Raw genomic sequence first — 12,683 nt, 5'->3', positions numbered from 1 at the left:
CGGCGAACGTGCGAGGACTTGAGTGGCCGGATCTGTGGAGTTGGGGAGGCGTCGATTTCTCCTTGCGGAGGCGTCGATTTCTCCTTGCGGAGGCGCTGGCGGAGGTCGCTGGGAGCGAGCGGGAGGCTAGCGGACTCCCCGAGGGATGACAGGACGGCTAGAGCGCGTCGCCTAGGGAGTCAAGTGGCTGGAAGTTCGAGTCCTTTCTCTGAGCCTGGAAAGCTGGGCCCTGACTCCCGGGCTCCCCGGGCTCCCCGCGCCGGCCGGTGACTTTTATTTCAGTTTGGGGTTGAGGAAATGAAGCAGCTGGCTGAGTTGTTCTGATCTGTGGTCTTGAGAGATGAATAGTAGTTTTTGAAGAGGTGGAAGTATTTCACTTTTTTTTTTTTTTGCCGGTCCTAGGGCTCGAATTTTGTGCCTGAGGCGCTGTCCCTGAGCTTCGTTTGCTCAAAGCGAGCTCTTTGCACCACGATCCTCAGATCTCAGCCTCCTGAGGAACTGGGATGACAGGTGTGAGCCACTGGCGTTTAGAGCGTTACTGTGCTGCCCCAGGTCCCAGGGCAATGGTTGTAGACTTCCATCTCAGTCTGGTCAGATTCTCCCCCCTCCACTGGGCCCCAGTTTCCATATAATTAAAAGCCAAGAGACAACCAGAACTCCCCCCCCCCAAAAAAAATTCAAACCTACATTTTTCTCCTCTCAATGCCCTTGGCAAACAGAATCTTTTTTTTATTCAGATTTTATAAAAATAATAGGGTGCATATTTCATAATCTAGACTCCAGTGGAATCTGGGGCCAGTGCTTTATTGTCAAGTATTTCCGCAAGGATTCACACTGATAAGAGAAACTTTACTGTCAAGATAGCTGTTGTAGAAAAAACAACTATTTTGGGAGGTCAATTGGCTCAAATCCTAGGGAAATACAGGCATAGTGGTTTAGGCCTGAAATCCTATCTAAGTAGAAGGCAGAGATTGTGAGGATCCTAAGATTAGTAGCCAACCCTAGGCAGAAAGAGACCTCAAAACAAGCCTAGAGTCTGCTGATGGTGGCTTACACCTGTATTCCCAGCTTCTCAGGAGGCTGAGATCTAAGGATTACAGTTGGAAGCTAGCATGTACAGGAAAGTCCAAGTAACTTCAATTTGTCTACAGTGAATCACCAGAAAACTGGAAGTGGAGCTGTGGCTCTAAGTGGTAGAACATTATTAGCCTTGAACAAAAAAAGGTTGAGTTCAAGCTCCATGACCAGCAAGACAACAACAACAAAAACCAAGCCCAGAGTGGTAGCACACACCTGTAATCCCAGCTCCACAGGATGGGTGTATATGGTAGGCAGATTGTAGTCAGAGGCCAGCCACCTGAACAAAATTGGAAAGACCTGCTCTGAAAAGTAAAGTAAAAAATGGCTGGATGGGGAGAGCACATGGCTCAAGGAGTAGAATGCCTAACACACACAAGGGTCTGAGTTCCGATTTCACCAACAAATCCTAAAGAAGAAAATCAGAAACACAAAAAGCAGTCTTAGCAGTTCAGTTAGACACAGGACTCATTTCTGGTTGGGTCAATTATACAGGAAGCACTTGGTATAGAGCGCCCCCTGCTTTACTGACACACAGCAGTGAGGAGGATGGTTGCCCAGGCAGAAAAAGTTTGTTGGACCCTCTTCCCCACCCTTGTCAATCCACATTTGGGTACAGTGGGAGGATGAGGTTGGGAGAATGTTGGTGCCAGGCCAGGCTGGGTAGAAAAGTCCAGGAAACTGATTCTATGGACAGGAGCCAGACATTGTGTCTGGTGCATGCATGTGATGTCAGGGATGACGGGAAGCAGGAGGTGGCAAGCAGCCCAGTAGCATGCCTAGGTAGGGAACAAGATCCTATCCTGAAAATAACAATTCAAAATAGGGCTGGAGCTGGGATCCAGTGGCTCACGCCTGTAATCCTAGGTATTCAGGAGGATGAGATCTGAGGATCACAATAGGAAGCCAGCTTGGAGAGAAAAGTACCTGTGAGAGTCTTTTATCTCCAATGAACCACTCAAAAACCAGAAGTGGTGCTGTGGCTCAAAGTGGTAGAGCACTAGCCCTGAGCAAAAGAACTCAGGGTTGGTGCCCAGGCCCTGAGTTCAAGCCCCACAACTGACCAAACAAACAAACAAACATGGCTGGGGACAAGGCTCCACGCCATCACTAGAAGTACACGTTCCTAACACAAGGCCCACCAGTGGAAATGGTGAGTGTAGTTTTAATAAATATGGGTGTCATTGTGATTGCTGCAGGGAGACTGGGCCCCACTTCTGGACATAGAGGGCTTGGCATGGACGGGGAGTCAGCCCTGGAAGGATGGGGACGATCGGCAACACTGCCAGTCGTGGATATGGAGGGGGAGGAGCAGCCGCCCCAAGACCACTGGCAAGCAGCCATGGCTGAGGTGAGTCGAAAATCCATTAATCTTCATGGAGTGTCTCCAAGGGAACAGCAGCGTGCCTTTCCTGAGCCTCACCTTGACTCCCAAGCCATTTACACAATCCAGACTCTCAGGGGGTCCTCCCAGGAACCCCAATTGGCTATGGGATAAAAGTGGGTTCCTCAGGGCCTGGGAAGGTGGCTCAGTGGTAGAGCGCTTGCCTTGCATGCATGAGGCCCTGGGTTCGATTCCTCAGTGCCACATAAGCAAAAAGAAAAAAGCTGGAAGTGGCGCTGTGGCTCAAATGGTAGAGCGCTAGCCTTGAGCTGAAGAGCTGAGGGACAGTGCCCAGGCCCAGAGTTCAGGCCCCACGACCGGACCCAAAAAAAAAAGTGGGTTCCTTAGCTCATCCCAGCATCATCTGCCATTTCCCCAGATAACCAGTGCCTGCCCTAGAGGCCAGATGTCATGCTGCACTTGCCAGGTGCCCTGCCTTGGCTGTGTCTTCTGCCTGGATGTCCTGCCAATGTCCTCCCCGGCTTAGCCCCGCCATTCCTGGCCCTGCTGGGGCCTCTGCCCGCCCTCTGTGCGTCCATAGTAGCCTCACTCACCTCAGTGTTGCTGTCCCTGCCCCTGCCCCTGCTGGCTACAATACCCGACCCAGCTCTTGTATGGGATTTTTTTTTTGGGGGGGGGGGTGGAGGTAGAGGGGAAGCTGGGCCTTGTCCCTGAGTTTTTGTTTTCAAGGCTAGTACTTTACCACTTTAAAACTGCATCTCTACTTCCAGTATTTTTGGTGGTTCATTGGAGATAAGAGTTTCAGACTCAAGTGGTAGAGTGCTAGCCTTGAGCTGAAGAGCTGAGGGACAGTGCCAAGGCCCAGAGTTCAAGCCCCAGGACCAACCAGAAAAAAAAAAAGCTTCATGGATTTTCCTGCCTGGGCTGACTTTGAACCAAGATCCTCAGATCTCAGCATCTTGAGTAGCTAGGATGACAGGTGTGAGCCATTGATGCCCAGCAAAGGCTTGTTACACAACAAGACTCAAGAGGGGTTTGTTGAATGAATGAATACATTTCTCTACTTGGTAAACACCTGCTCATCTCTTACTGGTCCTGGGTGGATGTCCCCCCACCCCACCCCCGACTCCGGGAGGCTTACCTCTCCTCTGTTCCCTGGCTCCCTCAGCCCCTAACGCCATGGCTGTCCACTCAGTCTGTGTAGCAGACTGAGCAATCAAGGCCAAGGCCAGATTTAACATGTGTCTGTGTGCCCAGCTCTTGCCATGGGAGTCTGGCACCCAGATCAAAGGCAATGACCCTGTTGCCTTCTGTGGCTCCCCAGTGCCACATCCCTGCCCTTGTCTTCCTGTCCACTCCACTGCTGTTTCTGGGGTTTCAGGGGCCTGTCCAGTGTGGACTGGGAGCTGGGAAAGGGGAGGCCTCCCCTCAGGCCCTCTGATCTAGCTCCTGAGGATAAACCTTTTTTTGGGGGGGTGGGGGGGAGGTCAGTCATGGGGCTTGGACTCCAGGCCTGGGCACTGTTCCCCAGCTCTTCAGCTCAAGGCTAGTGCTCTACCCTTGATCCACAGTGCCACTTCTGGTTTTCTAAGTGGTTCATTGGAGATCAGAGTCTCATGGACTTTCCTGCCCAGGCTAGCTTTGAACCATGATCCTCAGATCTCAGCCTCCTGAGTAGCTAGGATGACAGGCATGAGCTACTGGCCCCTGGTTGAATAAAACGTTTTGACTCATCCTTAGAGACAGGGTCATTTCAATAACAAGAAGCCCTGGATTCGATTCCTCATCACCACAGACACTGTAAAAGCCAGAGTGGGGCTGTGGCTCAAGTGGTAGAGTGCTAGTCTTGAATAAAAGAAGCTCAAGGAGCCGGGTGCCAGTGGCTCATGCCTGTAATCCTAGCTACTCAGGAGGCTGAGATCTGAGGGTCACGATTCAAAGCCAGCCCGGGCAGGAAAGTCCGAGAGACTCTTATCTCCAATAAACCACTAGAAAACCGGAAGTGGCGCTGTGGCTTAAGTGGTAGAGTGCTGGCCTTGAGCTGAAGAGCTGAGGGACAGCGCCCAACCCAGAGTTCGAGCTCCACAACTAACAACAAAAAAAAAAAGAAGAAGCTCAAGGACAGCACCTAGGCCCTGAGTTCAAGCCCCAGGTCTGGCAACAAAACAAAACAAAAAACCAGAACTTCCAACCCCCAGCTTTTCATTCTTTTTTTATTTTTTGGTTTTGGTTTTGTTGGTCATGGGGCTTGAACTCTGGGCCTGGGCGCTGTCCCTCAGCTCTTCAGCTCAAGGCAAGTGCTCTACCACTTAGCTACAGTGCCACTTCTGGTTTTCTAGTGGTTTATTGGTCTTTCCTACCATGATCCTCAGATTTCAGTCTCCTTAGTAGCTAGGATTATAGACGTGAGCCACTGGAGTCCGGCTTGTTTTTCATTCTTTTTTTTTTGGGGGGGGGGGAGGGGGGTCCAGTCGTGGGGCCTGAACTCTGGGCCTGGGCGCTGTCCCTCAGCTCTTCAGCTCAAGGCTAGTGCTCTACCACTTGAGCCACAGAGCCACTTCTGGCTTTTTTTTTCTTCTTATGTGGTGCTGAGGAATCGAACCCAGGGCCTCAAGCATGCAAGGCAAACGCTCTACCACTGAGCTACCTTCCCAGCCCGACTTATCTGCTTCTTGAATGTTGGAATTTTTGTTAAAAAGAGCTTAGAAGTTCTGAATGGAGAAAGCCATGACTAGAAGGTGGATGGGAGCCACATGCCTCTGTGGGCCTGGTGTCACTAAGCCACACCCACAAATCAGGCCTCAGCTCTTCTCACCAGTTTCCAGCAAATGCAAGGGGCAGAGCGGCACCCTGGCAACACAACAAGGAAGCAGGTGCCACATGCAGAATGTGGGACCTTAGCCGGGCGCTGGTGGCTCACACCAGTAATCCTAGCTACTCAGGAGGCTGAGATCTGAGGATCAAGGTTCAAAGCCAGCCCGGGCAGGAGAGACCGTGAGACTCCTATCTCCAATAAACCACCAGAAAACCGGAAGTGGTGCTGTAGCTCAAGTGGTAGAGCACTCGTCTTGAGCTGAAGAGCTGAGAGACAGCGCCCAGGCCCAGAGTTCAAGCCCCACGACCGACAAAAAAAAAAAAAAAAATGCCGCGGACGGGCTCTGTCGGGACGACGGAGGACACCTAGTGGAGGAACTGGAATAGGTGGGGAGATGGCAAACAGACAACTCACACACAAGAGGAGTGGATGCTGAGTGCGATTTAATGCAGAGGATAACAAGCTTTTATAGCAAAAGTCTCCATGAGAAAGGGCAAAAGGTTACACAATCTTGCTGCAGGGCTTCATTCTTGGGTGGTCACCAGCTGGTCGCCTGATAGGCACTTGTTTCTGGCTTTACCTCTATTTTTAAGAAATACAATGGGTTTCGATGTTTATCACCAATTAACCATTACTTTTTCTTTTTTTGTCGGTCATGGGGCTTGAACTCTGGGCCTGGGCGCTGTCCCTCAGCTCTTCAGCTCAAGGTGAGCGCTCTACCACTTGAGCTACAGCGCCACTTCCGGTTTTCTGGTGGTTTATTGGAGATAGGAGTCTCACGGTCTTTCCTGCCTGGGCTGGCTTTGAACCGCGATCCTCAGATCTCAGCCTCCTGAGTAGCTAGGATTACAGGCGTGAGCCACCAGCACCAGGCCACCATTACTTTTTTCTATAGAGGCCTTAACTGTCCCGTAAGATCTTTCTTGTTCCTTCTTTAATAGTAAGCACCAAGGAGGCCTAGATCTAGCAAGTCTCTTAGTAAATGAAGAGAGTAACAGGAAGTTCTTTCTCCTAAGTAGTTTTCCCAGCAATTGCCATACACTCTTTCTGCTCTAGCCGCGCCTACAGCTTCTTGTAAATCTCTTACAAACAATTCCTTCTGCTGAAGTGACGTCATGAAACCCCCAATACTTTTATATTTACTTATGACTTGTCTACTAGCCTCCATAAGAGGGGCTTTCAGGGTAGCACTTAACTCTGGTGAGTTAGTCATATTTTTAAGACACTCATCAGATGTTGGAGTCGTCAACACTCTTAAGAAAGAGCCTTGAATAAGGGAATGTTGAGCATGAGTAAGTACAATGAGCAGCAGAAACAGTAAAAGATTAATAGGCACTCCTATACAGTGAAGAAAAGAAAAACAGGAACAGAAATACATCTTTCCCAGGGGATTGCCAGCCTTTCCAGGAGGTAGGTCTCTTTGAAGCCCCATTCTCTGAGATAGACTTCGGTGAAGTCCCATTCTCAGAGATAGGTCTCTGTGAAGCCCCATTCTCGGGTCTGAAAGCAGGTTTCCCATGCTAAGCAGACTCCACCGGAGGAGGCGTGGCAAAAAAAAAAGAATGTGGGACCTTAGGTCCCGAGCCCAGCTGAGGAAAAGGATGTGTAGGGGGTAACAGCTACAGAGTTGGGCATGATGGTACATGCCTGTAATCCCAGCACTCAGGAGGATGGGGAGTTCCAGGCCAGTCTGGGCTACAGCCTGTCCCTAAGAAACAAAACAGAACAAAGCACCTGCAGAGTGATATTGGCTGAGAGCAGGGGCTGGGCCATCCTCTGCTCTTAGCTGAGGAAAATGGCCGCACATCAGTGTACATGCTCATGGCTTTGGGATTCAGTGATGGGTTAAAATGTTGAACTAAGGGGCTGGGAAGGTGGCTCAATGGTAGAGTGCTTGACTTGCATGCATGAGGCCCTGGGTTCGATTCCTCAGCACCACATACACAGAAAAAGCCGGAAGTGGCTCTGTAGCTCAAGTGGTAGAGCACTAGCCTTGAGGTGAAGAGCTGAGGGACAGTGCCCAGGCCCAGAGTTCACGCCCCATGACCACCACTAACAAAAAAATGTTGAACTAAAACTAAAAGAGACCAAGAACCCAAAAAGCAGGAGACAGGTGGATTTGGGGCCAGGCAAACCTGGGCTCAAGCCCTGCCCATGGCACTGGTGGTGGCCTCTCCCTATCCAGGGCTGATCTCTCTGCAGTGTCCCGCTCCTCCAGGTTCTGGCTGGGCTGATTTGTGCCAAGAGATCTGGTGCACTGGGCACTGTGGACCTGGCATGGGCTGGTGGGTATTTCCCCATCCCCCAGGTGGCCGCCATGCGCTTGTATTGCAGAACACGGACGTCCTGGCAGACACTGGCCTGGGTATCACTGTGGATGACTGGGAGCCACTGGGTCTGGACCAGGAGCCCCTGTTCTGGGAGGCGGCGCTGGACATCTGCCCGGACCCCATGCCCAGTGAGTTTCAATATCCTGATGCCCCATGGCAAATGCTGGGGACGCCCCTGGTCCACAAAGCCCACAACCCCATTCATTCTTCAGTAAGGAAGACAGACCTCCATTTCTGTGGGCTCAGGCTTCCTAGAGGAAGGGAAAGGGGGGACCACACATGCATCCCATCCCCGGCCACCGAACAAACCTCCCATGTCACCATCACTTCAGCTCAGCACCCACTTTACCTTCTGTCTGCAAACTGTGCCTTTGGGGGTCAGGTCTCCACAGGATTCACTGCAGGGAGTCACAAACAGTTTGCAATTTCTTTTGGCTTCTTTTGGCCAGTCCTGGGCTTGAACTCAGGGCCTGGGCACTGTCCTTGAGCGTCTTTATTTTTTTGGGGGTCCGGTCATGGGCCTGAACTCTGGGCCTGGGCGCTGTCCCTCAGCTCTTCAAGGCTAGTGCTCTACCACTTGAGCCACAGCGCCACCTCCGGCTTTTTTCTTTTTGCTTATGTGGTGCTGAGGAATCGAACCCAGGGCCTCATGCATGCAAGGCAAGCACTACCACTGAGCCATCTTCCCAGCCCCTGTGCTTGAGCTTTTTTTGCTAGCACTCTACCACTTGAGCCACAGTGCCACTTCTGGCTTTTTCTGTGTATGTGGTACTGAGGAATCAAACCCAGGGCTTCATGCATGCTAGGCAAGCACTCTACCACTAAGCCACATTCCCAGCCTCGAGACCTTCTTTTGCTCAAGGCTAGTGCTTTACCACTTGAACCATACCTCCACATCCAACTTTTTTTTTTTTTTTTTTAGAGATAAGAGTCTCACAGACTTTTCTGCCTGGACTGGCTTTGAACCATGATCCTCAGATCTCAACCTCCTAAGTAGCTAGGATTACAGGCGTGAGCCACTATTGCCCAGCTTGAGCCAGATTCTTTATGCCCAGGCCCTCACAGCTGGGAGCCGAAGGTTACCCTCCCCCCCATTCCTGATGATAGTGTCTCCCTCTCCCCAGGCTCCCATCCTCATGGAGAAGAAGAGCCGCAGGCTCTGGGCAGAGAGAGGCCAAACGTGATAGGCTCAAGTGAGTGGGAGGGAGAGCCCTGGTAAGGCCGGGTCCCCACAACCTAGGCTTCCTCAGACTGGCATGGTGCACCTGCCATCCCATCTCCCCTGCCATCCCACCTCCTTCCCTTCCTCCCTCCCTCCCTCTGTCCCTTCTTCCCTCCCTCCCTTCCTGACTTGGCCAGGGGAGGCCCCCACTTCCCCTCTGGGCCTCTCTTCCAGACTCATCAGAGAGCAGGAGCTCCCCCCTGCTGCAGGAGTCCTTGGGAGATGGACTCCCTCAGGAGATTTTGGACGCACTTGCTAAAGACAGCCACTGGACCCCCAGCTTCGAATCCTGTTTAAGCGACAGCTGTTTAGAGAGTTTGCTGGGAGATCTAGAAAACCTTTTGGGCTCTGAGGTCACCCATGAAGAGAGTCCCATGCCACGCAAGCACGACAGCCATCCCGGGAACCTCCCTCGCATCGGAGAGAGTCCTGAAGAGAGCCTCCTGGCAGGCAGGTCAAAAGAGGACAGCAGTGCAGAGCCGAGGCAGGAGGAGTGGGGAAACTCTAGCCTTGGTTCCCACCCCGTGGAGCACCAGGGGGTCCACGCCCAGGAGAAGCCCCCCACGAGTGCCGACCAGAGGGGCCTCAGCCAGCGTGTGTTCTTTTTAGTGTGGCCCATTCAGCCCAGGTCCAAAGCCCACGCATGTAAAGAGTGTGGGAGGTGTTTTCCTCAGAGTGTGGACCTCCAGCGCCATCAGAGAGTTCACGCTCCGGGACAAGGTGGGGCCCCAGCTGCGTGTCACCCTCAGCGTGTCTGGTGCCAGAAACCTCTCCGAATCGTGAAGGCCTACAAGTGTGAGCAGTGTGAGCGCACGTTCACGCGGGCCTCGCAGCTGGCCGGCCACCGCCAAAGCCACAGGGAGACAGGCAGAAGCACCACCAAGCGACCTTCGGCTGCAAGAAGCCCTTCCTGTAGTACTGCCATGCGTGCCACTGGTGCCACCCCCGCGGCTGAGTGCCAGCAGTGCGGGAAGGCCTTCAGGCGGTTGGCCATGCTCACCCTGCACCATGCGGCCCACACGGGACAGAAACCCTATCGATGTGGCGAGTGTCAGAAAGCCTTCAGCCACGCCACCACCCTGAGGCGCCACCAGTGGAGCCACGCGGGCAAGCTGCCTTACCAGTGTGGCACCTGTGGCAAGGCATTCTGCCAGCATGGGCGCCTCCGCGATCACCAGCGCAGCCACACGGGGGACAGGCCCCACCTGTGTCCGCACTGCACCAGGAGCTTCAGTCATGCCAGGCAACTCCTTCGTCACCAGTCCAGTCACAGCGCAGGGCAGCTCTTCCGCTGTGCCCAGTGCCATGAGGCCTTCGGCCGCAGAGAACACCTGGAGCGGCACCAGAGGAGCCACATCATCGAGGCCCCACACCAGTGTTCCTGCTGTGGCGAGCGCTTCGTGTGCGGCTCCACCCTGCACTGTCACTTGGCCAGTCACAGCGGACAGAAGCCAGGCCTCCATGCGGGCAGGGATGTTGTGGGGGAACATGGTGCCCGCTTCAGGTGCGGCAGATGTGGGGAAAGCTTCTGCCTCCGCAAACACCTGGCACAGCATGAAAGGATCCATGCCAGAGCCCAGGCCTCTGTGTGCCCGGGGTGTGGGAAAGCCTTCTGCCATGCTCCACAGCTCGATCACCACCTGAACACCCACTGTGGGGTGAGGCTGCAGGAGAAGGCTGGGCTCAGCAGCTCCCTCCCTCATCCCCAGAGCTCCCACCTCTCAGAGCCTCCGTTCATCCATGCCGCAGAGAAGTCTCTGAAATGCACACAGTGTGGCCTCATGTTCACGCACAGGAGCAGCCTCACTCAGCACCAGAGATCGCACCCCACCAGAAAGCACTTCCCGTGTGCCCAGTGTGGGAAAACCTTCAGGCAGAGCTGCAGCCTCTCTAGGCACCTGCGCGTGCACTCGGGGGAGAAGCCCCACACCTGCCACCACTGCGGGAAAGCCTTTGCCCAGAGAGCTAACCTAAGCCGGCATGAGAGAACGCACACAGGGGAGAAGCCCTTCCTGTGTGACGTGTGTGGCAGGCCCTTTGCTGTCCGTGCCCATCTCAGTCAGCACCGGAGGATCCACACCCACGAGAAACCTTATCACTGTCCACACTGTGAGAAAACCTTCCGGAGCTGTCCAGGGCTCAGCAGACATTCACGCCGGTGGCACACCGACAGCAGCAATACCAGCCGCAGCCTCTCGGGGGCAGCAGAGCCCCACAAGTCTGGATTAGTTCCTCAGGTCAGTTGAGCTCAACTCATTGCAAGCCGCCACCTTGTTACTAACGAGTTTCAGTAAAGCCAGGAAAATAGAAAGATTGAACAGCTGGGTAGCATTCTTGGGTAGACCTGGAGCCAGTCTCCCTGAATTCACCCTCAGGGATCCAAGGTGTCGCTGGGCCTCAGTGCAAACTGTAAATTAGGATTAACAGTTGCCTGCCTCAGGGCTGTTGGTGAAGACTGACAGGTGAATGTCGGCCAGCACTTATGCGCATGCCTAGCACAAATTGTTCATTGAGCACAAGCTAGGGTGACATGTAACTCTAACACGAATATATGCTTTCATATTAAAAAAACTAGTAAATTTTGTTTACCAAAGTTCATATACTATATATAATTGATTTTAACTGGTGTTTTGTGTGTGGGTGTTTTTGTTTTGTTTTTTGCTTTTTAAGTTTTTGTTCAGCCCCTGGTGTTAAGTGCCTTTTTTCCTTTCGTTTTCTTTTTTTTTTGGGTCCGGTTGTGGGGCCTGAACTCTGGGCCTGGGCGCTGTCCCTCAGCTCTTTAGCTCAAGGCTAGTGCTCTACCACTTGAGCCACAGCGCCACTTCTGGCTTTTTTTTTTTCTGCTTATGTGGTGCTGAGGAATTGAACCCAGGGCCTCAGGCATGCAAGGCAAGCGCTCTACCACTGAGCCACCTTCCCAGCCTTTTCCTTTCCTTTTCATCTCTGCTCTTGAGTTTTTTTTCTTAATGAATCGTCAGGAAACCAAAGGTACATGCCAACTTCACAATGCAAATGGCTAAAACTTACTGTTCCTCACACATGCCAGTTCTTTCCTTAGCCTCCCTCAATTCAGACCCATTGCGTGCCCAGAAAGGGCCGCATCTGTCCAGCTGGTTACTAACTGAGGATGCTGGCTCACGGATGGCTCTGGGTTTAGATTACATGGATCCTTTCTCGGTGCCCTTCCGTGTAAATTTGGGGGAGCAGGGACCCCTTCCTATGGGATCTCTGCCAAGAAACTGAGCTAAAAATAAACCTCTCAGCACTTGCTATTTTGGCAGTGGTTTGCCTACCTTGTGTTGGTACATATGTGTATGATTTACACCTTCATAATCACCAGAGATACATAACTAGGGTTTTTGTGGTTTTAATATTCTCTTGTAAGCACTTTCTCCTATCATTATGTGGTCAGAATTAATTATTTCTGAGCAGAACAATATTTCCCAAGTGGTCTCTTGCTGAACCTGTACTGCATCTCTTAATGAGATGATGAAGCTCTGTATTCTATTTGGGTACTTTTATAACTTTAGTTAAAATCTGTTCTGCAGACAGGTGATAAGTATGTAACCTGCTTTGCTGAAAAGCACTGACTACTTACTTGGACCCATGAATTAACTAAAAGCTGGAGAAAAGCTTGACATCCCTCCTTCCTTTTTTTTTTTTTTGTTGTTGTTGGTAGTGGGGCTTGAAATCTGGGCCTGGGCGCTGTCCCTCAGCTCTTCAGCTCAAGGCTAGCACTCTACCACTTGAACCACAGCACCACTTTCGGCTTTTTCTGCTTATGTAGTGCTGAGGAATTGAAGCCAGGGCCTCATGCATGCAAGACAAGCGCTCTACCACTGAGCCACCTTCCCAGCCATCCTTCCTCTTTTTTTTTTTGCCGGGCCTGAGACT

General features: G+C 52.2%; 1 protein-coding gene across 1 annotated transcript; it reads left to right on the top strand.

Moving 5' to 3' along the window:
• The first annotated feature begins 2,314 nt into the window (after nt 1–2,314).
• On the top strand, nt 2,315–11,035 carry Znf473 (zinc finger protein 473). The gene is made up of 4 exons (XM_042700098.1): nt 2,315–2,428; nt 7,572–7,695; nt 8,692–8,760; nt 8,964–11,035. The coding sequence occupies exons 1-4, from the start codon at nt 2,315–2,317 to the stop codon at nt 11,033–11,035; spliced, it is 2,379 nt and encodes a 792-aa protein (XP_042556032.1).
• The last annotated feature ends 1,648 nt before the right edge of the window (nt 11,036–12,683 follow it).

This window comes from Dipodomys spectabilis, unplaced genomic scaffold (genome assembly GCF_019054845.1).
Source record: "Dipodomys spectabilis isolate Male_0828 unplaced genomic scaffold, ASM1905484v1 ptg000266l, whole genome shotgun sequence".
Lineage (NCBI taxonomy): Eukaryota > Metazoa > Chordata > Mammalia > Rodentia > Heteromyidae > Dipodomys > Dipodomys spectabilis.
The sequence above is the reverse complement of the archived record's forward strand: the minus strand, read 5'-3'. Positions and strand labels throughout refer to the sequence as shown.